General features: G+C 47.5%; 13 protein-coding genes across 13 annotated transcripts; 7 read left to right on the top strand and 6 right to left on the bottom strand.

Annotated features, from left to right (window-relative positions):
* Nucleotides 1-165: 165 nt before the first annotated feature.
* Nucleotides 166-1,512, top strand: BAPA (Beta-peptidyl aminopeptidase BapA; the record flags this gene model as incomplete). The annotated part of the gene is made up of 4 exons (XM_031150800.1): nt 166-250; nt 301-485; nt 519-1,069; nt 1,125-1,512. The coding sequence occupies 4 exons, from the start codon at nt 166-168 to the stop codon at nt 1,510-1,512; spliced, it is 1,209 nt and encodes a 402-aa protein (XP_031003698.1).
* An 890-nt stretch (nt 1,513-2,402) lies between these two features.
* Nucleotides 2,403-3,448, top strand: LHYA1_G005855 (uncharacterized protein; the record flags this gene model as incomplete). The annotated part of the gene is made up of 2 exons (XM_031150799.1): nt 2,403-2,805; nt 2,856-3,448. The coding sequence occupies 2 exons, from the start codon at nt 2,403-2,405 to the stop codon at nt 3,446-3,448; spliced, it is 996 nt and encodes a 331-aa protein (XP_031003697.1).
* Nucleotides 3,449-3,916: 468 nt separating this feature from the next.
* mss116 (ATP-dependent RNA helicase, mitochondrial) lies at nt 3,917-5,993 on the top strand (the record flags this gene model as incomplete). The annotated part of the gene is made up of 2 exons (XM_031150798.1): nt 3,917-4,293; nt 4,346-5,993. The coding sequence occupies 2 exons, from the start codon at nt 3,917-3,919 to the stop codon at nt 5,991-5,993; spliced, it is 2,025 nt and encodes a 674-aa protein (XP_031003696.1).
* An 867-nt stretch (nt 5,994-6,860) lies between these two features.
* PEX7 (Peroxisomal targeting signal receptor) lies at nt 6,861-8,076 on the bottom strand (the record flags this gene model as incomplete). Its single annotated transcript, XM_031150797.1, has 3 exons — nt 6,861-7,538; nt 7,640-7,865; nt 7,916-8,076. 3 exons carry the CDS (start codon nt 8,074-8,076, stop codon nt 6,861-6,863), a joined length of 1,065 nt encoding a protein of 354 aa, XP_031003695.1.
* Nucleotides 8,077-8,501: 425 nt separating this feature from the next.
* ALKBH3 (Alpha-ketoglutarate-dependent dioxygenase alkB-like protein) lies at nt 8,502-9,890 on the top strand (the record flags this gene model as incomplete). The annotated part of the gene is made up of 2 exons (XM_031150796.1): nt 8,502-9,104; nt 9,168-9,890. The coding sequence occupies 2 exons, from the start codon at nt 8,502-8,504 to the stop codon at nt 9,888-9,890; spliced, it is 1,326 nt and encodes a 441-aa protein (XP_031003694.1).
* A 210-nt stretch (nt 9,891-10,100) lies between these two features.
* Nucleotides 10,101-10,595, bottom strand: LHYA1_G005851 (uncharacterized protein; the record flags this gene model as incomplete). The annotated part of the gene is made up of 1 exon (XM_031150795.1): nt 10,101-10,595. One exon carries the CDS (start codon nt 10,593-10,595, stop codon nt 10,101-10,103), a length of 495 nt encoding a protein of 164 aa, XP_031003693.1.
* A 903-nt stretch (nt 10,596-11,498) lies between these two features.
* On the top strand, nt 11,499-13,305 carry LHYA1_G005850 (uncharacterized protein; the record flags this gene model as incomplete). The annotated part of the gene is made up of 2 exons (XM_031150794.1): nt 11,499-11,558; nt 11,671-13,305. The coding sequence occupies 2 exons, from the start codon at nt 11,499-11,501 to the stop codon at nt 13,303-13,305; spliced, it is 1,695 nt and encodes a 564-aa protein (XP_031003692.1).
* A 707-nt stretch (nt 13,306-14,012) lies between these two features.
* JMJ30_0 (Lysine-specific demethylase) lies at nt 14,013-15,644 on the bottom strand (the record flags this gene model as incomplete). Its single annotated transcript, XM_031150793.1, has 2 exons — nt 14,013-15,519; nt 15,541-15,644. 2 exons carry the CDS (start codon nt 15,642-15,644, stop codon nt 14,013-14,015), a joined length of 1,611 nt encoding a protein of 536 aa, XP_031003683.1.
* Nucleotides 15,645-16,074: 430 nt separating this feature from the next.
* Nucleotides 16,075-17,286, bottom strand: LHYA1_G005848 (AB hydrolase superfamily protein; the record flags this gene model as incomplete). Its single annotated transcript, XM_031150792.1, has 2 exons — nt 16,075-16,355; nt 16,440-17,286. 2 exons carry the CDS (start codon nt 17,284-17,286, stop codon nt 16,075-16,077), a joined length of 1,128 nt encoding a protein of 375 aa, XP_031003684.1.
* A 763-nt stretch (nt 17,287-18,049) lies between these two features.
* On the top strand, nt 18,050-18,787 carry LHYA1_G005847 (uncharacterized protein; the record flags this gene model as incomplete). The annotated part of the gene is made up of 3 exons (XM_031150791.1): nt 18,050-18,092; nt 18,139-18,395; nt 18,458-18,787. Coding segments are annotated over 3 exons (630 nt in total), but the record flags the coding sequence as incomplete, so codon positions are not given.
* An 803-nt stretch (nt 18,788-19,590) lies between these two features.
* sna41 (Cell division control protein 45-like protein) lies at nt 19,591-22,263 on the top strand (the record flags this gene model as incomplete). Its single annotated transcript, XM_031150790.1, has 3 exons — nt 19,591-20,349; nt 20,400-21,493; nt 21,543-22,263. 3 exons carry the CDS (start codon nt 19,591-19,593, stop codon nt 22,261-22,263), a joined length of 2,574 nt encoding a protein of 857 aa, XP_031003676.1.
* Nucleotides 22,264-23,128: 865 nt separating this feature from the next.
* LHYA1_G005845 (uncharacterized protein) lies at nt 23,129-24,105 on the bottom strand (the record flags this gene model as incomplete). The annotated part of the gene is given in 2 exon segments (XM_031150789.1): nt 23,129-23,142; nt 23,157-24,105. 2 exon segments carry the CDS (start codon nt 24,103-24,105, stop codon nt 23,129-23,131), a joined length of 963 nt encoding a protein of 320 aa, XP_031003677.1.
* An 18-nt stretch (nt 24,106-24,123) lies between these two features.
* Nucleotides 24,124-24,942, bottom strand: LHYA1_G005844 (uncharacterized protein; the record flags this gene model as incomplete). The annotated part of the gene is made up of 2 exons (XM_031150788.1): nt 24,124-24,548; nt 24,600-24,942. The coding sequence occupies 2 exons, from the start codon at nt 24,940-24,942 to the stop codon at nt 24,124-24,126; spliced, it is 768 nt and encodes a 255-aa protein (XP_031003678.1).
* Nucleotides 24,943-25,548: the final 606 nt, after the last annotated feature.

Raw genomic sequence — 25,548 nt, 5'->3', positions numbered from 1 at the left:
TTGGTGGGGTCAGGATAGTTCCTTCCCGCTATCACTTTCATCTCCACATGCAAACCTTGGGCTTGAGAAAAACATGTATAAGAATATAGTTTGCTGTGCATACAGACCGAAACATCATATGAACAACCTCTCTAATTCAACAAAACCAAACTAAATTCTTCCAATATGACACGCATGACAATCAAGGACTTGGGATACGTTCCAGGTCAACTACCTGCTGGGCCAAAGAATTCAATTCTTGATGTAAAAGGTGACTAACAAGAACTAAAATTGTATGAAACAAAGTCTGATGATTAAAAGGCGTTCAAGTCGGGCAAGTAACTGTGGGAGAGGATGGTGAGAACGTTCGCAAAGGAGTCACGGTGATATTTCCCCGCCATCCAGACGAGATTTCTACGCCATGCTATGCTGGCATGCATGTTCTCAACGGCAATGGCGAAGTCAGTGGATCCTACCAGATTAAAGATTGGGGATATACCAACACTGTTTGTCTTCCCTCTTTTCCCATTCTCTAGTAGAGAAGATTCTCAGAAATAACGACTCGTGTATTGATCACGAAACAGCCCCTCGCTCTCACCAATTCTGTTTCCTTCGGCATAGTATTCCATTCCATCTGGCAATGGGTTCTCCAGGATGCTCGCGAGAAAGGCAAAAGCCTCAATGAGATAAGCCACGCGTACGGGACGCCAATTGTTGGAGAGACAGCAGACTGGCATCTCAACGATGTGTACCAATCCGCTCTCACGCAAGAAAATGTTGCGGACGCTTTCAAAGCCGCCATGACCCAAACTGAGGTTTTGGAGGGACAGCATGGCGGTGGTGCGGGTATGACTTGCCACATGTTCCCTGGTGGCACTGGGACTAGCTCAAGAATTGTGAAGGGTGGGGAGGAAGACGGCAGGGAGTATACGGTGGGAGTGCTGGTGCAGACTAATTATGGGCATAATTATGATCTGCATATTGGTGGTGTGCCGATTGGTAAGTTGCTGCTTAAGGAACAGAAGGAGGCACCGCAGAGCAAGGTGCCCACGGGGAAGGCGGATGATGGGAGCATTGTTATATTTCTGATGTAAGATCTCTCCCTCCCTTTAGTTTGCTCTGGGCTCTTGCTGATTTAGATTTAGAACCGACGCACCAATGCTTCCTCACCAACTGAATCGCCTTGCAAGACATTGTGCCGTCGGCCTTGCTCAAGTCGGTGGACATGGTATTGGACGAAATCACTCGGGAGACATTATACTTGCGCTTTCCATAGCTAACAAGCCGAATGAGATTGTCACAACTCCTCAAGTGATGGGAGTTGGTCCTGTGGAGACAAATCAGATTGAGATTATCAAGAATGAGAGTGTGGATGCTATGTTCAGGGCTGCTTCGGAAGCAACGGAAGAGGCGATCTTGAATTCTATGATTGCTGGGAGGGCTGGTAGAACGGGATATCAAGGCCTACACTTGCCTGGACTACCGATTGATAAAGTCAAAGAGCTGCTGGCGAAGTATCGTGTCCAGGTTTGAAGTGTCTCGGTTGTTGATTTTATTCTCCGGTTGGATATTTATTACACTCTTTCACAATCACAGAAGGTGACAATTTGGTTTTATTTTACATTTGCTAGCCAATATCATAAACTTCCCGGAGGCTCCCAAAGCATGACTCACCTAATATACAAAGGGTGCAGAGCGTTTTAGGCAACCCCTTTTTCCTCGCTTGTTCCGACACTTCTTAGCGAAGCACTTTTTCGTAACATGAACCAGAACTAGCATCAACATTTCCTCGTCAAGAAACCAATTTCCTGCTAAACATCTGCGCATATATACAATAGACAACTTGTTGAAATAAAGGCACAATATTGTTGGAATTAGATTCTTACATAAGCATGCATGACTGACCATGAAACTATTCTTCGGTTGATCGGTTATATCCTCTTTTTTACCCACACATCACAATATATGAACTCGATCTCTTATGCTAGCGTCGCCGCTATTTCATCATCTCTATGATATTCGTTTTCTAAAATATACTTCCAAGGGATAATCACGTGGACCCCACTTTCACATGCATGTAAGCATCACATGAAGGATGGCAAGGATGTGCCGTTTCAACTTCAGCCCTTAGCAACTTCCGTTTTCTTATCTCCTAGTTTCTTTCATGACCCCTCTAATTCGCATCTCAGACTTCTATTGCTCTCTTCCTTTTCTTATAATATTCATTGTATCTCTCTTCTTCGATTTCTTGTTCTGTGATCATTACAATTCCGCTAGTATGATTTCTAATCTGGCTCCGTGAGCAACGAGTCTTTCAACTATACTTCAAACTTTCTGCCAGGCAAACGTTTTTCTACAAGAAAGTCTAAAGTTTCGCATTCAGATCTCATATTTTCAAAGGTTTCAGTACGCTTCAATAGAATATGGCACAGCTTCGCCCATCTCCCGCCATCTCCTGTATCAGACCCCTCTCCGCCGACTTTGCTCCTAGACCGAAAGATTCGATTCTGTACTCAATACTTCCGTCTGCGGTCCAGTGCCGAATTCCACGTCTGCCATCACTTCGCAGAACTGTGAGCATGTATGGACTTGCGGGGAGACAAAGATCTACAGAATTAGACTCAAGGCCGAGTTCGGGATATGGAACACCGGAACCTAGCTATACATCTGCGATGGTGTTGATGGGGGGAAGAGAAGAAGAATATGCCGTTGAGAGCGTTTCTGATGAAGATACTTCTCGCCCGAGTACTGGTGAGGGAAGTCATCCGGTTGGGATGGGGTTGACAGACTCGAGTGGCGGGATAAATTGGAAGTTCGCAAATCAAGGTATGCAGACACGCTCAGCATGAAGCACAGAGTCTAATGGTTGAAAATAGGACTCAGCCTCCTAAGTCTCGCTCTTGAAGAGTCTTCCGTCATCTCCCGAGACAACCGATTAGGGAACGCTAGTTTTGCGAGGCAGCTATACATACACTCTCTCACATACCTCCTTCGAGCTATGCCACCCGATCTTACTACAGAAGAGCAGTTGAGTGTGCGGAGCGCATTGCCATCCGGTGTTGTCGAAACTCTCCGTGTCGAAGTACACCCCAGCCACAACCAAACCACACACACCAATCAACCATCCGTCCTCCACCGAACCCTAGCCTCAATAATAATCCAACTCTTCCTCTTCTTCCAATTCATTATCCCTTACCTTAAATACCTGCTTCATTCCGCGTACCAATACGACCGGGAACACAAGATATCAGAGAAAGTGTTGAGCCAAGGCATCGAGACTATAGACGTACTCGGTAAACAGAGTCTGAGTTTGACAAGTGCGATATGTGGAATGGGTGATGGGAAGGTCGGGCAGGTGATTACACGGAGCGCGGCGTGGGTCGTGGAAGGTGTTACGGGGGGTATTCATGAGGGTGTTGGGGAGGGGATGGTTATTGTGGGAGCGAGGATTGTAGAGAGGAGGCCATGAGCGATGAAGTATGATTAATGATGAGATGTGACGAGGTGTTTTTAGCTTTTGATACCCTGCATAGACGGCGTTTTGGAGGCTAATTCTGATTTCGAGGTAGTTTCAGAGGCACGGAGTAGGATAGGCATATATGAGCGAGTTCACATATACTTCTACTAAGATATACTCAAGTTCCTCTTCTACAATACCGAGACTGAGGCATCCTGCAAGACTTTGCTTAAGGTGGCGTGACTAAGGGGCAAATTGGTCACGTGAACCTTTCCCGATGATCTCCCTAGCGCGAAATAAAAAAATGTCGACAAGGAGAAAGTCGCGATCGTTCAGACACTCAATATTCCTCTCTATCCCAACAACAACGGCAAGTTTCTGGCTAGCCATTTACATTCCTTGTAATTACCGAATCTACTCTTCGAACTTGTCTTATTCTCTTGTAACTTTCAATTGGAGCCATCTCGCTCCGTGTTGAAGATGTTCACTGCCTGCAGCAGAAGAGGCCCTGCCTCCATATCTAGAGTTTTCCGCGCCGCAGCTTCAATATCCCGAATACCATCAACTCGACCCTCAACCCTTTCTCTCTCGCTAAAGAATACTGCGAGGCCTGCGCTTGAAGCACGATGGCTGCATGTTTCGTCACGATTGAGCGATCAGGTTGCGGCGGCGAGAGCTTATGATAATGGAGATGCATATGAAAAGGACAACCAGGAGATCAAAAAGTTCCAAGAGCTTATTGATCATGACCTGGTTCACCCCAATATTGTCAATACTATTGTGAAGGGATTAGGTTATGAAAACATGACGGATGTACAGACTATGACAATCAACCAAGGTTTACAGGGTGACGATATGTAAGTCGAACAGCTTTGACACGATGTCCATTCAAATACTTACACATTACAGCATTGCGCAAGCACGAACGGGTACCGGAAAAACCCTTGGCTTTCTCATCCCAACAATCCAAAGGATCCTCGAGAAGGACCCCGAGCTTGCTACACGGCACAGATATTCTAGAGCCCGAGCCTCCGATATCCGAGCAATTATCATCTCCCCAACTCGTGAGCTTGCGGAGCAAATCGCTGTCGAGGCCGCCAAACTCACCAATAATACCGACTTAATAGTCCAGGTCGCAGTTGGTGGAAACAGCAAGCGGGAGATGTTGAACAAGACCCGTAGAGAAGGATGCCACATTCTTGTCGGCACACCTGGTCGGTTGAACGATCTCTTGGAAGACCCATATAGTGGAGTTGAAGCACCGAATATGACTGCGCTAGTCTTGGATGAGGCCGACAGACTTCTAGATCAAGGATTTTCTGCGGAAATTGATAGTATCATAGATAAGTTACCCGATAGGAAAGACGTCGATCGACAAACGTTGATGTTTTCTGCTACTGTTCCCCGGGAGGTCATGCATCTCGTTCGCAAAACACTGAAACCCAAATTCCACTTCGTACAAACTGTCAAGGAAGGCGAATTGGCTACGCACGAAAAGGTTCCCCAAAAGATCATCTCTACGCCAGGTCTCGAAAACCACATGCCAGCCCTATTTGAGTTGTGCAAACGCGAAGTGGATAAACACGCTGCTGGCGAAGGGCCTCCTTTCAAGGCAATTGTTTATTTGCAGTCAACCGCCAACGTCCAACTCTCTTTCAGAATTTTCGACAACTTGAGTGACGAAAACGGCGGGCGATACGCAAAATCACCGCTTGACCCGGCGCAAGTGTTGTCAATCCACGGGCAACTCACACAAGAGCGACGTTCATACACCACAGAGAAGTTCCGCAGAGCCAAATCTGCAATTTTGTTCTCCACCGATGTTACAGCGAGAGGAATGGATTTCCCCAACGTCACCCACGTTATCCAAGTCGGCTTACCCTCTAACCGTGAACAATACGTTCACCGAATCGGTCGTACCGGACGAGCAGACAAGGAAGGAACAGGTGTTCTCATCGTTTATGAGGGCCAAATCAACGCATCGAGATCAATGCTGCGTGGCCTGCCCGTTGAAATGGACAAATCTATTGAAGCTGCGCATGTAGATATGACTCAGGATGCCCAATTACCGGCATCTGTTGCCGCCACTTTGAGCAGCGTTGGCAATGCAACAAAGATGGTAGATCGTCAGACAAAGCATGATGCCTTTATGGGTATGGTTGGACAAGCTGGCAAAGGCATTGATATCGAGGCTTTGACTCAGTGGACTAAATTTGGATGGGGTTGGGACGAAGCACCCCACATCGATTCAAGACTTGCCCAGAAGATTGGCCTTTCCTCAGGAGGTGGCGGTGGCGGTGGGGGAGGTTATGGCGGTGGACGAGGAGGAGGTGGAGGTGGACGAGGTTATAGCGGTGGACGAGGCGGAGGCGGTGGAGGTTATGGTGGTGGACGAGGCGGAGGTGGAGGAGGTTATGGCGGTGGACGAGGCGGAGGTGGAGGGCGTGGATATGGAAATGATCGATCAGGCGGCCGAGGTCGTGGATACGGAAATGATAGATCAGGTGGCGGTGGTGGTGGACGAGACAGGGGACGCGCCGATGACTTTTCCTTCTAATCAATGAACCGAACGAACCGAACCGAACACAATTGTGGGATTAGCAGGTGTACTTGTACATTAGATGGGGTAGGCATGTGGTAGACTCCGTTTCTTCACATTTGTGTATAAAAAAGGAGTGTAGGGAACATGTACAAGTAGTCAGATGGCGTTTCTGGGCATCTGTCTCCGCCTTGCTTTGGGTAGAGAAGAGTTATTGCAGAGCGTTTTTACGGGTTTGCGATAATATCTGATGGCTTTCTATGTTATGATGGATAGATATAATACAACTCTACTTTTTCCATTTAGGTCTTGTCTGACTAACCCACCACCCGTTGAATTTGATTTTCCTAAACCTGGCACATAACTATCTATTTACCTCTCCTACCTTCCATTCCTTTCCACTCCGTACATACATACAAAACCGCTAAATCTTCGGCCTACCAGTAGATTCATGAATACCTTTCTTATAGAAGAAAGAGGATTTGTGTTATTAGGTCAGGATTGATTGTGCAGGCGTTGAGTCATCACAAGGAAGTGGCTCAGGAGCCTTCAAGTAAAGTTGAATGTATGATGATGTATCTATTGTAGTTTTCGTAGTTCAACCCCTATATATATATATGCTACACAATCTGATATGCATTCCATTCGAATATATGAAGCTCGCGCCCCTTGTACTCTAGAAATCCACAAACGCCCGCCTGCCTGGTATTATCGTATCATCCATTATAAACCAAACCATCATTATCATTATTCATCTGTACTCCATTTTTCCACTCCCTGCCCCTTCCAGGAAATATAAATTTGCGTTCGTATTGCCAGATCATTTCGTGCTAAAAACCTTCAGGCATAGTCTTTGGCTCCATCTTTTGTCCGTGCTGGCATTGTTCATTGCTGGCCATGTGCCTGTGGACCCATTTGCGACCTCACATCCCAGACAAGAAGCCTCTCGTCCCAAGCAACACTAGCACACCAACCCTCAGATCCAAACAGACACCAATCAACACCTGTGCAAAACTCTGTATGGCGATCCATTTGTCCGATCTGACTTCCCCCGCCAGTTGCTATTCCCGGGTGAGTATTTGTGTTGTTCGTTCCGTCGCTCCAGACTCTGCACGTCATGTCATAGCTAGCACTCAAAAGCACATCGCTGAGATGCGGCGACCACGCAATCTTCCGAACAGCATATTTGTGGCCTTCTAGCATGGCAATTGGCCCACCCCTTGGATTACGGACGTCGAAACTTCGGATAATGGTGTCAACCCCGGCGGTGGCTAAGACTGTACTGCGGTATTTATTCCAGTCGTGAGTCAAGGCTTCAGCTGGGGGCATATTCCGTTGCATAGGATTAGGTGTGCCGCCAAGAGTAGGAGGAGGTCCGTGGATTGGAATCAATGCGACGAGATGGTTGGAAGATGAGGCTGGGGTACGGAGGTCGAAGATTCGGCAGTGGGAGTCGGAGGAGACGGATGAGAGGATTGAGGGAGAGTGGGGGGACCATGCTGTGCTATAGGTGCAGGAATGCGTGGGAAGAGTTAGAATGGAAGTATCGCGCTCAGGAGACCACTGTGAAATTAAGTCAGCTTTGTGATATTGGAATGATTGGTGAAAATGCGGGGTAGTGGGGTAAGTGAAATACTTTTAGAAGATTTGAAAGAGGCTCTTACGATCTTGATTGTTCCATCCCACGAGCTTGATGCAAACGTATCCTTAGACACTAAGTTCCAATGGACAGCATAGACCTCCCTATTGTGTTCCTTCCATGTCTTCACAGGAAAGTCATTGACGTTTAAATCGAACAACTTCACAGAGCCGTCTCCAGACGCAACAACCATTTGATTTTCGTTTCGCTCAGACCATGCTACATCGTATACAGAGTCTTGCGTATTAAATCTAGAGAATCTATCAGTTTTCTAGAACCTGCCTTAGGTCTGTGGACGTACTGCTTCTCGGCGCGAATGCCCTGCGGCGTGAGCTGGAGGACATAGACGCGACCATTACCCACAATTCCGTAGTTGGCACTGGCAGCTACGCAAAGGCGCGAGTCGAAGAAGGGAGAGTACTTGACGGCATAGCCGTTGTATCCCTGAGTGCGGAACTCCATTACTTGTATGCTGCTCGATTCTCGGTTCCTGACGCCTTTCCAATATCTGCCAGAAAAGTGATTAGCAATGCAGAGTGTAGGGGGAAGAAGTTGGCCACTTCAGGTTTGCTTACCAGGGACGTGGCATAGCAATAGCTAGGTGGAGTGGGTTGTAGATCGAAAGTTGAAGCTTTTTTCGAGCTCCATTAGGAAAACAACCGCGGTAGAGGCAGAAAAGAGGGCGGTGTATCCACATGCTTCAGTCATCCGCCACCTTGTGCACGTGTGTGCATGTAAAGCGGATTATATATCTTCCTTAAAGCCCGACACCAGTATCTATTACTTAGCTCGAACTTGAGCCTTCAAAAGGCAGTCATGGTAGACGAATAAATCATGAAAGTTGCGCCGGGAAAATGGCGGAAATATTCTCTTGAAAGGCGGTCGAGATGGATGCATTTGTGTCTCGAAAGAAGAGGAAGTTATCCTCCCCAAAGTCCAAGGCCACCGAGCTCGACGAGATCAGCGCCTTAAGCGCTCCTGATGATGAGTCGACCGACTTCAAACTAGCGTTACTTTCATCTTTGCATCCTTATATTGAGCAACAAGTGCTTCTCGATGTTTTGCTAGCCCATGAGGGATCTGTGGAGAAGACTTCGGCATCCTTGAAAGCTTCTGGTTCGCCACCAAGGAAGTCATCTGCAGCGACGGGCTATCAGAGCTCTCTTTCTGGCTTTGTGACTGGGAATGATGCTATTGATACGTTGGGCAAGAAACTGTTATCTAAGAAAGGGAAGACGCTTCACCTTTACTCTCCCGAAGATGTGGCCAAACATACTCCATGCTCGATTATTCACAATTTTCTTCCCGCGGAAGAAGCAAATGCTCTACTTGAAGAACTTCTGGAAGAAGCTCCTACATTTGAGAGGATGACATTCAAGTTGTTTGACAATGTAGTACAGAGTCCACATACGGCTTGTTTTTATGTCGAGGGCATGGAAGAGTTGCGTCGGCAGAAAACCGAGTATATATATAACGGTGGATTGTTGACAGTGAGTAGTGGCCTTAAAGAAGCTATGTCAAAAATTTGGGATTCAAAAACTAACTCTTAATAGGATGTTCGCCAACTGACTCCTCAAATGCGGAAGGTATCACCCAAAGTCCAAGAAGCAGTCAACTCGGAAATCACAACCCGCATCAAGACCCACTACCCAAACGGCAAGAAACTCAAGTATCAATCCCCCGACCCATGGAAACCAAATGCAGCATTCGTGAACTGCTACAGTGGCGGCAACGAAAGTGTCGGATACCACAGCGACCAACTTACATATCTTGGTCCCCGCGCAGTAATTGGCTCCATCTCCCTTGGCGTAGCACGCGAATTCCGCGTTCGTCGCATCATCCCACAGGAAGACTCCTCCTCTGTTTCCCCCAGGAAGAAAACCCAAGATTCTACCACCGCCGACGCACAAGGCCAAATCGCCATCCATCTCCCGCACAATTCCCTTCTTATTATGCATGCGGAAATGCAAGAAGAGTGGAGACACAGCATTGCCCCAGCACAAGCAATAGACCCCCATCCAGTATCTGGCAACAAGAGGATAAATATCACGTATCGGGATTATAAGCCATCGTTGCATCCGAAGTTCACGCCAAGGTGTCGGTGCGATGTCCCGGCTGTGCTGAGGGTTGTGCAACGAAAGAGAGAGAATTGGGGGAAGTACTTCTGGATGTGCCATGCGGGAAATGTAGAGGGGAAAGAGGGGTGTAGTTTTTTTCAATGGGCAGTTTTCGGGGAGGATGGAGAACCGGTTTGCAAGGGGGAGCAGGGGAACTGATGGTAGTGCTGTTTACAAGCCCTTCCTCTTCAAATCCATAAACAATGGGTTCAGATATATTACTTTACTTACCGTCTACTACAAACCTTCATCTCGTGACAAAATTCGAACCTCGAATTTGAATCCCTGTACTATTCATTCATCCATCAACGCCAAACCCTCAAAAGCCAGAAACTCTTTTAAACTCCACCTCCACCTCCACCCCTCTTCTCATACTCCCTCCAAACCCCCCACGCCCCCTCCCCCAACCTCAATCACACTCTTCCCACCCTCAATCACAACCCTCGTCTCCCCACCCACACTCCCCGCCCCAAGAACCCTCATATGCGCTCCCGCATTCGACACCAAAAACCTCAACTCATCAACCAACACCACCTCGCGATAATAATCCATCACCCATTCCTGCCCCTCCCCGCTCCCCCCTAAAACTGCCACTAGGCCTTCGCTCAGATGCGCTTCTGCTGCGCCGTCCCATGCTGAAAGCTCTTCTGTTGAAAGCGGGGGTGAAGAAGAAGAGGGGGAGGGGGAAATGTGAAGGGCGGCGTGGATCTGAGCATAGTATTCCACGCCGCAATGCAGGAAAAAGGGCACGATGAGCTGAGCGTGCTTTTCGTACCAGTGCGTTGAGAATTGCTTGGGCGTGAGTGAGGGGTTGCGTTTTAGGAGGGCTTGGGAAGGTGCTGGGGTAGTGGTGGAGGAGCTCATGTTTGTATCAGTGGGCTTTAGCTATGATGTGATGAGGAAGTGAGTATTTGGACTCTGGGTTATATCTTTGGGGCAGTGTTGAAGAGTTCAAGAGCAATCAATTGCCATTAGCGTTGGTAATCGACTTTTTGCTATTTTTTCAAAATGGCAAATTTAAGTTGAAGCAACGAAAGTAAAGGTGAGGTATAAGTATACATATCAGTAATCTGTACATATGTACAGTATGGAGCGACGGCTGGCTGTGATAGGTTTGCGTATTGGTGCCCTGATCTGGACTAGCCTACCGGCAACGTGCTGACGCCGTGGCATAGCAAGACATCTCCCATACCCCCTGGTGCCCTCAAATCCTCCCTACCCCTCCCGAATCTAGCTTCTGAGTGGTTGCTTTCCGGTCTGAACTCACGTTCGGGTATTAAAAGCCACGCTAAAAAGAGTAGGCGGTACGATCTACTGCGCCTCTTGGCTGTAGACGACGTCCGACATGAATCCTGCTCCAACCTTAGAGTTCGTACTGTCCCTGAGGCCTCTTAGTAAGGTGAGTGAGTCCAGTCCAGTCCACGGCAACACCGATTCGATCCGAATCTTGCTAGTAAGGGAGCTGCTCGAACCAATCCGATAAATGCCTTTGCTGACTGTGGCTCAAGCTGAACCCTTACGCATCTGCTGTCGCTAAGCCCCCCGAGTTGGGTCTGCTGCAGTTTGTGCCTTGTAAAAACTCATGGGTGTGCACAGTCAGATAGAATAAGAGCTCTGGTATCAATCTGAAAGTCCTGCGCTGGTCTGTCTACTTGTATGCTTTCTGTCGATGGATTTCGGATACCTACAAGTATACCTGAGCTGAGTATACATACATAACTTTTCACAATAAGCGCCCCATTGATTCATTCCAACGGCACTTTAAGGATGGTGTATTGTGGCAAGCCTTCGAAAGGATGCCAAGCATGCAGAGACAGGAAGACACGAGTAAGTGGGCTTTACTTGTACCCTAGTCATATTCCCCTCGATTTGCGCCCCCAACTCTTGTTTCAAAACGATTGTTCCGACATGTCGTATCAAGCTTTCCTAACAGCACTAGTGTGATCGTGCCACTCCATCATGCAGCCAGTGCATACGCGGACAACGGCCCTGCCCAGGTTACCGGGACCAATTAGATCTTATATTTCGGGATGAAAGTGAAGCTGTAATTGGGAAGGCCAAGGGGAAGGCAAAGGCAAGTTCAAGTTCAAAAGCAAAACAAAAACAAAGGCCGGCGTCAAAATCGCCGGCGTCGACAATCAGTAGCGACAACTGGACCCCACCAGTCGACGATGAGCAGGAATACTTGAAGAAAGAATTCGCTGAGCTTGTATTGGAACCTAACTTGCACGGAGGCTTTGTTCAGGAAATGGTACCTTTTGGTTCATTGGGTTCATTCAACCTTCCTCCAAAGACACCACTTGAATTTCGTGCTCAGGCTTTCTTCTACTCAAAGTCGCCCCTGTGGCTTCGAAACTTCGAGTTTCTAGGCGCGTTATGCAACCAAACCAACGCAGATGAACATCTCCTCGCCAGCATGAGCGCCGTCGGTCTCGCCAGTCTCTCCAACACCCTCCATACACCCGAGCTCCTAACCAGATCTCGAAAAGACTATGTCAGAGCCCTCCGCCTCACCAACGCAGCTCTCAGATCCCCTACCGACGTAAAGAAAGACAGTACCCTCTTCTCAGTTATGATCCTTAGCATCTACGAAACCGTAACCGGCACCAACGAGCGATCCCTAAACGCCTGGACTGAGCACGTCAACGGGGCCACGGCCCTTGTTAAGCTCCGCGGTCTCGAACAATTCGAAACAGAGGCTGGCCAGCGCATGTTTATCCAAGTCCTGGCTTACATCATGCTCTCCTGCATCCAGCGAACAATTCCCATGCCAGCACACATGATCGAGCTGCGCAACATCGCCGCAAAACATATGGATACAGGAAAGACCGCCTGGCGCTCCACCGGCGTCATCATCGACTTCACCATCTTCCGTGCTGCAATCCGGGACTCGAAAATCGTTGGTCCGCGCAATGTAGTCAACGGCGCGTTGGAAATCGACAATCGCTTCGCCGAAATCTTCAGCCGAGTGCCGAAAGAATTTAGATACGAAACCGTATACACGGACGAGAATCCACATCTGGTATGGAATGGCAAGTATCACATTTATAGCGAGCATTGGTCGGCGCAGATCTGGAACGGGACGCGCACGTGTAGGATTTTGCTCGGTGAGACAATAAGGGACCAGCTGATTGCTGATGCTAAAAGTCTGGTGCCGAGCTTTTCACCAGAGGAAAATGAGGCGATTTTCAGGGATTCTAAGGTAGTTTCGATGCAGTGTTCGCGGGATATTCTTGCTTCGGTTCCGCAGCATACTTCTGCGCAGGACTCGACGGAACCGGCGCGGCTATTGACGGGGTCGAGAGGCAATTTTATATTATGGCCGTTGTATCTGGTTGGGGTGATGGATCTGTCGAGTGATGAGGTTAGGGCGTGGGTCTCGCAGCGGTTGTGCAGTATTGGGGATGTGGCAGGTATTAAACAGGCTAGGTTGTTAGGAGAATTTATTGCGAATCGGAATAACCCCTTTCAGTGGGAGGTTAATGAGGTGTTCAAGGAAGGGTTTTTAACGATGGCTGGGAATCAGACCAGGTTTGAGGAATCGGATGAAGAGGGAGTTAGACTAAATGAATGAGGTACAAAGAGGTTATTCTTTATAGGTGGGGACACTCCCTCGGAAATCGGTATGGAGTTGGAAGGGGGATGATACCAAATTCAATAGCGTGGGTCCTGATGAATTATGTAGAGCTTAGAGGGGTAATAATATCCGTTGATGTTAGCGACATCTTGAACAAACTTACATAGAGCTTCTAATCAGACTTGTAGACTTCAATATCAAAGCCCATTTATCCAGGAACGTTGTTCACTCTATGCCAATCATGACAACCGCCCTCGAACGAGAGCAAGCAGTAGTTAAGTCAGCGATCTTTCCCAGATACCTGATTCGCTCATCGAATGTAGTCTGAGAACCATGAGAAAGGCTTCGTGTCGTGTCTCTTTTCAATGTTGATTGTTGGGGTACGCCAAATCAGAACTTTGGTCTTATTCTAATCTTTTCCGGAGCGAATGCTGTTTAGCACACCCGATACTCAATTTGAGATCAGCATGGATCAAAGCAACATGTGACCAAAATCATCAGAGCCGGCGATAAGTGTGACAAGTATCCCGACCTTCTAGGTAATGAGTTGCTTGACATCAATTCTGGCAATGTGGAGGCAACTGCTGCTAGAGTTTTGGAAGAGAGCCTGCAGATCTCTGGAGAGATATTTGGAGTAAGCTCGTAAAGAAACATGCAAATAATAGGGCCAACCACCATGGTTGCCACAGCCCAACGATGATTCTTCAATCCGAATCGTTTGTGTCGTTAAACCAGAAGCTAACACTAAAACTTACACTGAGGCTTCTGACATAATGCCACCAACCTAGTGGGATATACAGACAGTCTCCAGCCTCTAGTATAACATCGACATATTCTGCTTCCTTAAACAGCGGAAACTCGTCGACGGCCGCTTTCTGATCGTCAACATTGCCGTCCATGCCAGAGATAAGTCCAATATCGACATTACTCGTGTTACTCATATCGACACCGCCTTCCTCGATGCCTTTGGGATACAACTTCTTATGTTCTCGTGGAGCATAGAGTCTGACATATTTTCTCCCAACGACTTGTGCGAGAATGTTGTGATATGGATCGGTATGCGTTGGACTAACGGTCCCTGCTGGCCCAAACCAGGCATTCAAAATGGGATCCTCCAATCGTGGAAGTGCAGAATGTTTGGTGAGGAAAGGCGAAGAGTGATGAGGTGGTGAACAAGTTGCGTAGCAGAGATCCGGAATCATGATGTCGTTTCTTAGGGCTGGGATATGCTCGAATAGGTCATATTGTGCAAGGTATGCCATGCCGTTACCAGGTTTTCCTGGTGAGTCGAGAACGTAGTCGTCGAGGAATTTGTTGAATGTAATAATGCTTTGGCCCCATGCTGAGTCGACATAACTCTTGCCAATTTCCACTGGTACTAATCGTCGACCCCCAATGGTATTTGACCTCAAGTACGAGATATCCTTCCATTTGGTGAGAGCCGGCCATCCTGTCAGCGAACCTTTAATCAAGAGGGGTTCAGGTCCGAGACCTTCATTGTTGGGATGCTGCATATGCCTTTCGAGAGCCGGTATCGAAGGATCAGAGAAAATCGAGACTGGCCTCTGGACATTTGGCGTCAAAGATGCCCGAGGAAAAGGATCGCTATCGAGTCTCGGGCGCTTTGAAGGCGATGGAATGTCTGCGTTGTTGTTGAACTTTCTCTGATGAATACTTTGAAGAATCTCGAGTATATGATTGATCTTGACTCGTGCCTTGTCATCTGAAGGGTGACCGGTCATGATGAGAGCAGTATCGATCGCCTCGACCATTCCATCTATGGTTTTTTCTGAAAGCCCCGGAAATCCGACCTGGAAGCCTTCAGATTTGTTGTTCCGAGGCAGAAAGTGTTTTGTCTCCCCCCAAGTGCTTTCCATCGCTAAAACAGAGGCCTTGAGAAAGCTCGCAAATCGAAATAGCTCAACCCAGCAAAATGGAACATCTTTGTATGGAAATGCATAACATTTCTCTCTTGCAATGAGAATGAGATCATCAAGTCTATGTATTATGTGGCCGAATTCAATTAATTTATCCTGGACTCTGACAATAGTGCATAGGCTGAGAAGTAGCTGGAGGATGGGCGCACCACAAGAGAGGAGGGATCTTGCCTTTGAATCGTGTTTTGTGTCCGGACGGGAGCTCTGCTCTATCAAAGCCTCGAGTGGTTCCGGATCGGTAAAAGACCAGCAAGTATCGATCAATGACTCCACACTGCATGAAATATAGACGAACTCCGCGCAAGCTCTCTGCTTCCCTGCAGACAACTGAACGGACTCCTGTGACTGAGGGGCTAAGGGGGCAAAATTGCCTTCGTCTTCGTGCATTTGCGGTGGCATTATCAGAGACGATGTAGGATGTAACTCAAACTAAGCTGGGAATGAGAAAATAGTGCAAGAGAACAGGTTTGTCGAAGATGGGAAGACACGAAAGATGAGAAGTTTGTTCATTTTTCGAGGTTGAGAGGCAGTCGCCACCAAGACAGAAGCGAGGCGCTAACTTGTTCGAGACATTACATTAATAGGGGCGGTAGAAACTCGATTCGTTAAAGTTAAAACAATCTTCATTCTTCTAGTATTCTACTTCTAAATCAAGTACAGGTTTAGGAGAGGGTGGTCTGAAACTAATAATTTGCAAGAACAAGAACCAACCAAGTGGATGACGACACAACCCTTGCTTATGGGAAAGGCTCTGATTCCTTCATGTTTGGGAAATACTGGAACCCCCACATATATCTTCCCCTATGAATCAAGTGACCCAAAGAAGTCTCTAAACTTTGTAGGCCAGTTTTAATGCAGATATAGTGTCCTGGATGAACTCCTTAGCCTTTTCCAATTCGCCATCCCAGTGTCCAAATGGATGGCCACAACCCTCATACACTTTCAGGGTACTAGGTGTGCCAGAGCTCTTGAGCTTCTCGTGATATGCAATACCTTCCGACGTCAGAGTATCGACTCCAGCAACATAAACCGAAGCCGGTGCAAGGTTTGCGTGCGACGAAGCAAGGATCGGTGATGCGCGGAAGTCCGCTGTTGTTATCTTCCGTGCTTCTATTGAAGGGTTCAGTATGGCTCGTGTTTCGTATCATTAAGGTTGTCTGAGCAAAGAAAATTGGGTTTTGGGAGAAATCATACCCATATCAGTTCCCAACCAAAGCTTGTAAAACCACCGTAGACGGTTCAAGGGCAAGCAAGGAGCGAATTCATTCTTGATGTAACTTTCATACGGAACGCTGGGATGACAAGGTCCTTCCAGTGGTACGAATCTTGTATCTACAACAGGGACAATAAGCATCTGGTGAGCCAACTTCGGCATGTCAGGCTCGTCCCTAGCGAGAAGTGCAAGCACGGCAGCAATTTGACCACCAGCAGATAGGCCTCCAATTGAAACTCTTGAAGTATCAATCTTCAGCTCCACAGCATGAGCAAACACCCATTTCAAAGCTGCCCAGGAATCAGTCAATGGAACGGGATGAGGAAACTCGGGTGACAGTCTGTAATCAACATTCAGAATAATGCATCCAAGTGCCTGACATGCTTGTCTACACCAAGACTCGTCTGATTGCAAAGTACCAATCACAAAGCCACCACCATGGTAGTCTAAATGTGCTGGCAGCTTTCCATCTGCGGTCCGCAAGCCGCCGGCAGCGATGGCTTCCTCGGTAGGGGCAAAGAGTTGAATGGTGATTTCGCCGGCTGGCTCTGAGACGGGAATCCTGTATTCTTTGACGCTTCCAACTTCTGGTCTTGGTCCTGGTACTATAGTGAATGTGTATTTAGATCTATCGGCATTGTATTCTTCATACGTGACTTGGTCGGCGCGGATTTTGGGAGCTGGGTGGATGAAGTCAGCAAGTGCCGAGAAATAGCAACGTATTAGAGGGTCACCTTGATATTTCGTATAGATCTCTGCAAATTGAGGATCCATTCGGTCAATAACTGAGGGGTGAAGAGCATTGATCAGAGGCTGGGCTTCAGCCATTGTGGATTGCAAGTGGGTTGATATTGCGGTTATCGAAATCGAATCCTAAACAGTGGAAACAACTTGATGGTGGAATAAGTGAGAATCAAGTATTTCAGAAGTTAAATTGTCTTATCTCAACTTTTACCTTCGCAGACTCCTTCGCTTCAGTTGTACTACAGTACTTACTTTATACTTCTAGGTAATCTTACAAAGGTGGGGGATCTTCAGTCCCGAAGTTTGGGACCAAACGCTACCAAGATCTCTTCCGGTGCATATACGAAACTTCGGCAGATATTCCATTCCACTACAGTATGTTGAGACTTCGACTTTTCCGATCTGGGGCTTGTCTTATCATTCAAGCTTGGTGAACTAGTTCACCATGATGTGTGGAACATTGAAGTCTTACCCCGCACTTCTTTCACACCAGCTCTGGATCGACATTCAAGAGGGGAAGGAAGAGGAGGAAAGCTTACTATGAACAGAACATCTTTGGGGAGAGGGGGAGGGGTTTGCTTGTTCAGTTCATCCGTCTGTACATAAAAATCGGCAACGCCACACGTGGCGCAGAAGCATTTGCGGGTCTGTGGAAGCTTAGCAATCTCATCTTAACAGCCCCATTCTTGGGCTGATATCTCACTTACTCGTCGGCCTTCAGTGTAAATAATATTAAAGCGCTAGAAAATGAACTCACCGCCATCGAGTAGAATATATCGACAAGATTACATAGATTAATTTGTACTGTGTCCTCACCTATTGCTTTGATCTCCCAGGTCCTGTCACGATGCTCTCTCTAATCAAAATCTCACGCTTCACAAACGACGCTGGTACCGTACCCTATCTCCTCACCGGGCTTCGCTAATACCTGCTCAGCGGGCCTTGAGAAAACTCTCCGCCTATTCCAAGCCGTGGCCCAAGTCATCGCCTTCCACTCCATATCCCCCAACCCCTATCTCCGCGCGAGATACCAAATCGCACTCGGACGCCGTTACTTCCGGCTCCTGAAATGGGCTGATTGTTTCGTTTTGTCTTATAAAGCTTTTGTGGGAAGCAGTGGGGTTGTGGGTGTGCTGGAAGTTGGGAAATGGAGTTGTTTGGCATTGTATAATTTTTTGGAACTGTTTACGCTTGTGAGCTTTTCTTTCTTGTCCCCCAATTTTCCAGACGGGTGAGATGTGGGAGGTAATTTGAGGCTGATGAAGAGAAGTTGGATGCTATGGGTGTTCATGAAAGTGATTGGGCTACACCGCTGTTTTTGGAAGCGAATAAATTCTGGTTTTATGGTATTTGTCTCAGTTTGCTGCTGGGAGTTGTACAGTTGTGGGGATTAGGTGCTAGCCCTGCTAAGCAAAGCGAAGAGAAAGAAGATGCGGAAAAAGTCAAGAGAGAAAGGAAGGAGTGGGAGGCGACTAGAGGGACGATTGTGAGGAAGCTTGTGATTGATGGTTGTGATCTATTGACTCCCGGTGTTACTACCGGGTGGATTGTGGTCTCCAGTGCAAATGTAGGGATGGCGATGGTGGTGAGCACTTTATTAGCTTCGATAGAGATTTGGGAGCGGGTTTGATATACTGCATAGGAAAATGTGTATACACATGGAAGCTACATTATCAGTGTCTTGAGAAAGTATAGAAGATGCGAAGAAACTAACTCCAGGTATACATATTTGATAAAGGCTCTCCACAAATGCCTCTGATTCACAGGAATAATAACTTGGTACTCAAAGGTAATAGCTGATTTCTCAAGACTAGTCGAACTTGCAAAGAACTACCTTGGGTAGGTATGGAACCACACTCGAGGATACGCACGTGATCACAAGTATGAAAACTGTCCCATGGAGATCAAGTAAAATACATCGAATGAGGATATTCGACTTCTTGTTGTTAAATAGACTTTTCATGATGGATATACCTACCTATCTATGTTGATGGAAGGTTGGTGCCGTGCCGTTCTTTGCATGTCAAGATTTTTAGCGCCCGGCCTGATAGGTCGCGTCCCCAAATCGAGGTTCGCGACTTTTGAGACCTAGCCGTCAAAAACACCACCACCACCACCTACTCCACAGACATACAAAACCTTTGAGAACTCCACAGACTCGTTATTTACAGAAGGATCCAACGTATCAATATAACCATATCAGTTTTCGAAATACTCATGGCAGCCTTCCAGCAGTAAGCCGCCGTCCTTGGATCTTCAGACGCGTCCATCCGGCATCCCACCAGACCGCGACTTCTGGTTCGCAACCACATCAATTGCAATATAAACCGTCTCCCTTAACTCTCCTGGGCCTGCTATGAATTCATATACTTTTAGAAGCTCATAAAAATGTATCTACCGCGGTCACTCATTTCCACCCTCTACCTACATCTCCAGCGGACACACCACCCCCTCTCCCCACCAGTCCTGATACTCGTCGCTCTCGAACCTGATGCACTATGCGGCTGTCGAATCCTTACCCAACTACTTAAACGCGACTACATACCGCACAAGATCCAACCGATTGCAGGCTATGGTGACTTGGAGAAGGCGGGTCGAAATGTTATTCGGCCGATGATGGAGAGTCAGGGTGGCAGTGGAGGTGTTGTGGTTTGTCTGGGTGTTGGAGGATTGGTTGATCTTGGAGGTCTGCTGGGAATTGATACAGAGGAAGACGTGGATAGTTATGGTGGGGTGGAAGTCTGGGTTATAGATGCGAGACGACCGTGGAACCTGGGGAATGTCTTTGGGGGTTATCCTACGTTACCACCGCCAGAGGAGGGTGGGGAACCCATGAAGCAACTTGGAGTTGATGGTGGGAAACTTCTGAGGGGGTATAAACCTGGCAAGGGTGGTATTGTTGTTTTTGATGATGGGGATATCGAAGAACAGCTGGATACCGAAAGAGACGCGTATATGGCATTAATTGATATGCCAGAGGTCGAGGAGAATGATGATGATAGTGAGGGAAGCGAGACGGGGAGTGAGAACGAGGACGTAGTAGAACCCAAGCTAGGGCAGAAACGGAAGTCTTGGTCAGATAGGGACGAAGAGGATGAAAGCAGTGACGATGATGATAGACCAAGGCAACGGCGGAGAAGTAATTCGGTATGCGTATATCAATTACTATTATTTATATCTACTAACATATTCTGCAGTCTAGTCCGATACCCGATTCCCCTTCAACGCGTCCAGCTCAAAGAGGCCTCATGTCATTAGATGGCCCGCCACCATTAGATACTACTGCTTCACGATCTGTATCACCTACCCCTGCGCAACCCCCTAGAGGCCCTTCGGCACGAACACTGCGGCGACGTCTACTAAAGCTTCGCCGGAAACACGAAACCGTTCTACAGGCCTACTACTCACTTGGAGCATCATACTCGGAACCTATAGCCTCAATGATGTATTCTCTTGCGTCAGAACTTGGCCGGGAAGACAATGACCTTCTATGGATGACGATTGTAGGAGTTACATCTATGGAGTTATACGGGAGATCTGCAATAGGCGTCACCGTCTCTTCCCAGAATCCATCAACAGCTGCGTCCAGTTGGCTGGGTACACGTGGGTCAAGGATACGGCAGTTACTACGAGATGAAGTTCGACGTTTGAATCCTCCCGAGCTTTCAGAGTCAAGCTATACCTCAAACCGGAACATGCTGCCTGAAAACAGTGGCATTATCCCTACATGTGCACGGGGTCCTACTGACACCGCAATTCGTCTCTCCCCTGAACCGAAATTTCTTCTCATCCGGCATTGGAGTTTGTATGATAGCATGCTGCATTCTCCCTACCTCTCTGCACGGTTACATATCTGGTCTGACAATGGACGAAAACGTTTGCACAAATTACTCGCCAAGATGGGAGTCAGTCTTGTCCAATGTAAACAAAGCTATACACATATGGATATGGAGCTGAAGAGGGGCTTACGAACCAAACTGCTAAAATACTCTGAGATGTACGGCCTGGACGATTTAGTACCATCAGCAGACACTGATGGCAAAGATCGAGGGGGAGCTAAGGAAGGCTGGGGATTCGTCCGGAGTTGGGGCTGGACAGCAACACTTAGCGCTCAAGATGTCGGTATAGTTGTAGGTGCCCTTCTTGAAGTAGGAAAGCAAGCTGTCTCGACGCTCCAAGTTGGAGGATGGGATCGAGGTAGAGATAACAAGGAGACTACGGACGAGGATGGGACTTTGGAAGGCGAGGAATGGGTTGGGAGATTCTGGGACGCATATGATGCTCTCGAAAAGTAAGTAAATTTGCCATTTGAACGATAGCCAGGACTAATAAGTAAACAGAATCGATGAACTTAAAGCCGCACTCCCAACAGCCCAACATCTTCACCGTGCCATCCTGCGCACTGGCACCGGCCTAATCGAAAAGCGCCAAATCCGCCATCTCCGCGCCTTTCGAATGTGCGTCGTCAAAGATGGCCCTGACGTCGCCCTCTTCACACACCCAGCCGCACTTACCAAACTCGCGCTCTGGATCGGCGAAGCTATCGCTGAGCAGGAGCGTGAGAGTAAAGGGAAGCTAGGTCATGGTGGACGCGGCACCCCACTCGTCGTCGCAGGTCTTAATGAAAACCGCGGCGTATATGTTGTCGTTGGAACTGGCGGGGGTGGAGGTGGGGGAATGGGGTTTGGCGACAAGACGGCTGCTAAGGAGAAAAAAGCGAAGCGCGAGGCTAAAGCCAAAGCGCGCGAGCTAAAAAAGAAGAATAAGGAGAAAGTTAGGGAAGAGAAACGAGCTGCGAGACAAAATGATGATGAAGAGGATGAAACGGAGTCTGAAGGCTCTGATGATTCTGAATCCGAATCCGAAGATGACGAGGACGACGAAGCGGAGCAAGTAAAGGGCTTCGGGAGGAACAAATTCGGGAATGCGTTCCAAGAGGTTGTCGAGGAGACGAATGCTAGGGTGAGGATTGACAGTTTTGAACATTGTGTAGTGGAGGTCAAGAAGGAGGACTTGGCGGGTTTCCTCGAGAGTCTGAGTATGAAGGCTGTGGTTGGATGAGGAAGATGTAGATATGTTTTTATGACGGCAAGTTGTATGGGTTTTTTTGGCATGAGGATTGGTTTGCATACACTTGGAGTCCGAGTTGGTTGGATGGTCGGGTTTCATTCATAGCATTGTGGATAATTTGGGATAAGAAATGAGCATTGCAGATACTTTGACAACAGCATTTTGAGGTTTCTTTCTTTCTCCAGTGTATTAAACATGGACCTGCTAAATCCAACGCGCAAGTGCGCTTCCCGCTTGTTTCCCGATACAGTATCCTAAACATTTTCTGCTTGCGTGCAGCTCTATTCTTATCTTCATCTTCTAGGTCTGACCATCAAGTGACATCCCAATTCAGCCATCGATGTATCCTTCCCTTCCCATCATACCCTCTAGATTTCCTTTCCGCCGCTTCTAGAAAGACCACAAGCAGTTGTCCCAAGCCGGAGATTGGCCTTTGGGCTGTCGAGAAACACGGGCAAAGAGTCCTTTGCTACTGTTGAGTTCTGCGTCATAAAAAGCGCGAGCTAGTTGGACCTTACGAATGATTGTATTTAGCTCGTAGAACGTGGCGACGGTGTCCTTTGGGCTCTAGGAGTTCAAGGAGGGTCAATACTTGAAGTTGATGTTTCGCGTATAACGAGTTGTCGAGTTCTGGGTACGAGGAATAAATATTACAAGGAGAATAAGTAACTTCCGTGCTCAAGTGGTACCAATGTGGCGGCCATTTCGCTCTTATACAAGACTCAGAGTTCGTCGGTTCGTCAAATCAAAATTTGAAGACCTGGTGTCAATGCATCCTATCCCTATTCGCCGGTACGCATCTGTACGCGGGCAAAGCTCCAATACAAGGAACTTCTGCCTCAAGTAATGATCCGGCTCACGAGGTCTGGTCTGTACAAGCATACACAAATATTTGGTAGGAATCGATCGGACTTCGCCATCAAAGTCGCCTGCAGATTTGGGAGCTTGATCTTCCTCTCCACCAAGGTCAAAGAAGGGTGTATCGAACACTGTCCGTTTTCTTATGTCGCTTAGAACGCACTGTCTAACGGGCCCGTTTAAAATAAGTCGAGTGGAATTGATACCGGACGTCAGTGGCTCAGAGTCCCAGTTGACTGCCCAATCGAGAAGTTCAATATGATGTTGAATTTCGCCATCACTGTCCCTGTCTAAGTATTTGAACGAAATCTGATGTGGGAATGATAGCCAAGTCCAAGAAGGAGCATTTCGTATAGGATTTGGGATTGGCTCAAACTCGTCTGGTGGTATCATCGTATCTCTCCTCCATAGTAGATCTTGAGAAAAGGTGCTTTCCCAAAGACCAAGGATCGGAACATCCTTAGTAGCAACTTGATAATGCCGAGTAATCCCCGTCAAGGCAGGTAGCCTATCTATTGGATATGTGAAGTGCCGTCGCGTGTAGTTCTCCATCCAGTTCCACCATATCTTACTGGTCTCCGTCCTTATCTGAGCATCGTGTGGTAGGATGGCGAGCGAGTTCTCATTCACAGCTGATCGATCAAGCTTCAGGCCTGTTTCGGTCTGAAAGGCACATCTACACTGCCAGTAGAGTCCGGACTTCATGCAATGGACAATGCGATTGGAAAGCACCATCTCTTGAAGCACCCAACCTCTGGTGTTGAGCACTACATCTTCAGTAAGTCGTCTGATATCTGCTGACTGAAATCGTACAATGGATCCCCCTCCGTCTCTAATGTTGCTAGTGGTGAAAAAGATACCGGGTGGGTCCAAGCCGCCGTTGTCATCGAAACTGGCTGGGAAACATCCCGTATACCCGTCAACTGCATCTGATGCGGCGATAGTAAGTGAACTTCCCGAGTAAAAGTCTCGCATTCTGGAGGCTTCAATTTCTCATTCCGCAGGGTCATCCTGCACTATGCATAAAGCGTCGATCCATATATAGGGAATGCTCAGTTGGCGGGTCACTGTTATTGCATCCTTTAAAGTCTGAGGGAGATATTCGTAGTCAAGTTCTTGTTTGTGCAACGTCTCGTTTTCTTTGGTGGTACAGAAATTTGCGCGTCCCCAGCAGTAGCTCAGTGTAGTATACTTGATGGGCGATGTAGACTGCTTCTTCAAATCCTGGGACATGACGATCCTAGGGTGAGCTCCTCCGAGCCGTCCGACATCAATCAACCTCTTTGGCATCTGATGTACGGGTGGTTTACATTTTTCATGTTTCGGTTCACAGTTATGAAGCCAATCCTTCAAGACAGAAATCTTGTCTGGAAACGATATGGTAGCGGTTTTCCAAATTGGACGGTTTGCGTTGATAGCTGGACGGAGACACTTTAATTAAAATCAATACCAGAGGACTGATTACTCACAATTTATGCAGCAGGTGGTGCTAGAGAAAGTGCCCGGAACCGCATATTCTCTTACTCTCAAACGAGTTTCCAATATCGCCCAGCATAGTTCGGAGTTCGCATGGATCTCCTCTACTTCTACCTGAAAATATATGGCTTCGTGCTCCACGTCATAAATTGGGGAATGCTTTCGGGCGTCCTCAAAAATGTCAGCGTTTACTAGCATTCTGCACATGCAACAGCTTTGACTAGATTGTTCAAGCAGTGCTAAAGTGGGATAATGAGCTCGGCTTTTTGATGGTTCTTCCTTGAGCAGGACCAAATCTTGACAGAAAGCACATATTTTCGCAACTACAGGCTCCATGAGTTTGGTGGTTTCGGGAGAATGGGGTGAAATTATACCATGGGAGATGCTATGCGCAAGGCTGCAAAGCCAATATATTGCTCCTGCCTGTTAGTTGAAACGCAGAGCCAACTGCTGACTCAGTAAGTTATTCTAGGGGGTGGAAACAAGTGGCAAAGCTACTCTAACCGCGGGTCATCCCAGGCCTAAGACTAAGTGAGAGTGTCCTATCAGTCAGCGTCTGATAAGTCGGACTTTTAGTTTTATTTCGGTGTACACTCGATGTTGGCAATTCTTATATCGGAAAATATTAATGCAACGTTAAATTGTGTCGATATTTGATAAGGTCTACCTTTCGGAATTAAATTAATGTATTAATGGTAGGGTAACGATGTACCTAGGGTAATGATGTATCGTGAAAACCATTCCTGTGTCTGCAGTACTGCCCGCTGAACCGTTGTGAATGAGCGTGGAAACGCTTATCAAACTTCCTAGACTAATGATAATACTGCCCCTTTCAGTATGTGAGAGAGCAAAAGTCCCTCGATCTGTGTTATCCTCCAAGACTCAGTAGCGTGCTTGTTTTGTCGCTATGGAGTCGAATATTCGATGGTGTTTTACATGAAG

This window comes from Lachnellula hyalina (genome assembly GCF_007821495.1).
Source record: "Lachnellula hyalina strain CBS 185.66 chromosome Unknown contig00113, whole genome shotgun sequence".
Taxonomy (NCBI): Eukaryota; Fungi; Ascomycota; class Leotiomycetes; order Helotiales; family Lachnaceae; genus Lachnellula; species Lachnellula hyalina.
Note: the sequence above shows the minus strand (reverse complement) of the source record. Positions and strands in the feature narration are given on the sequence as shown.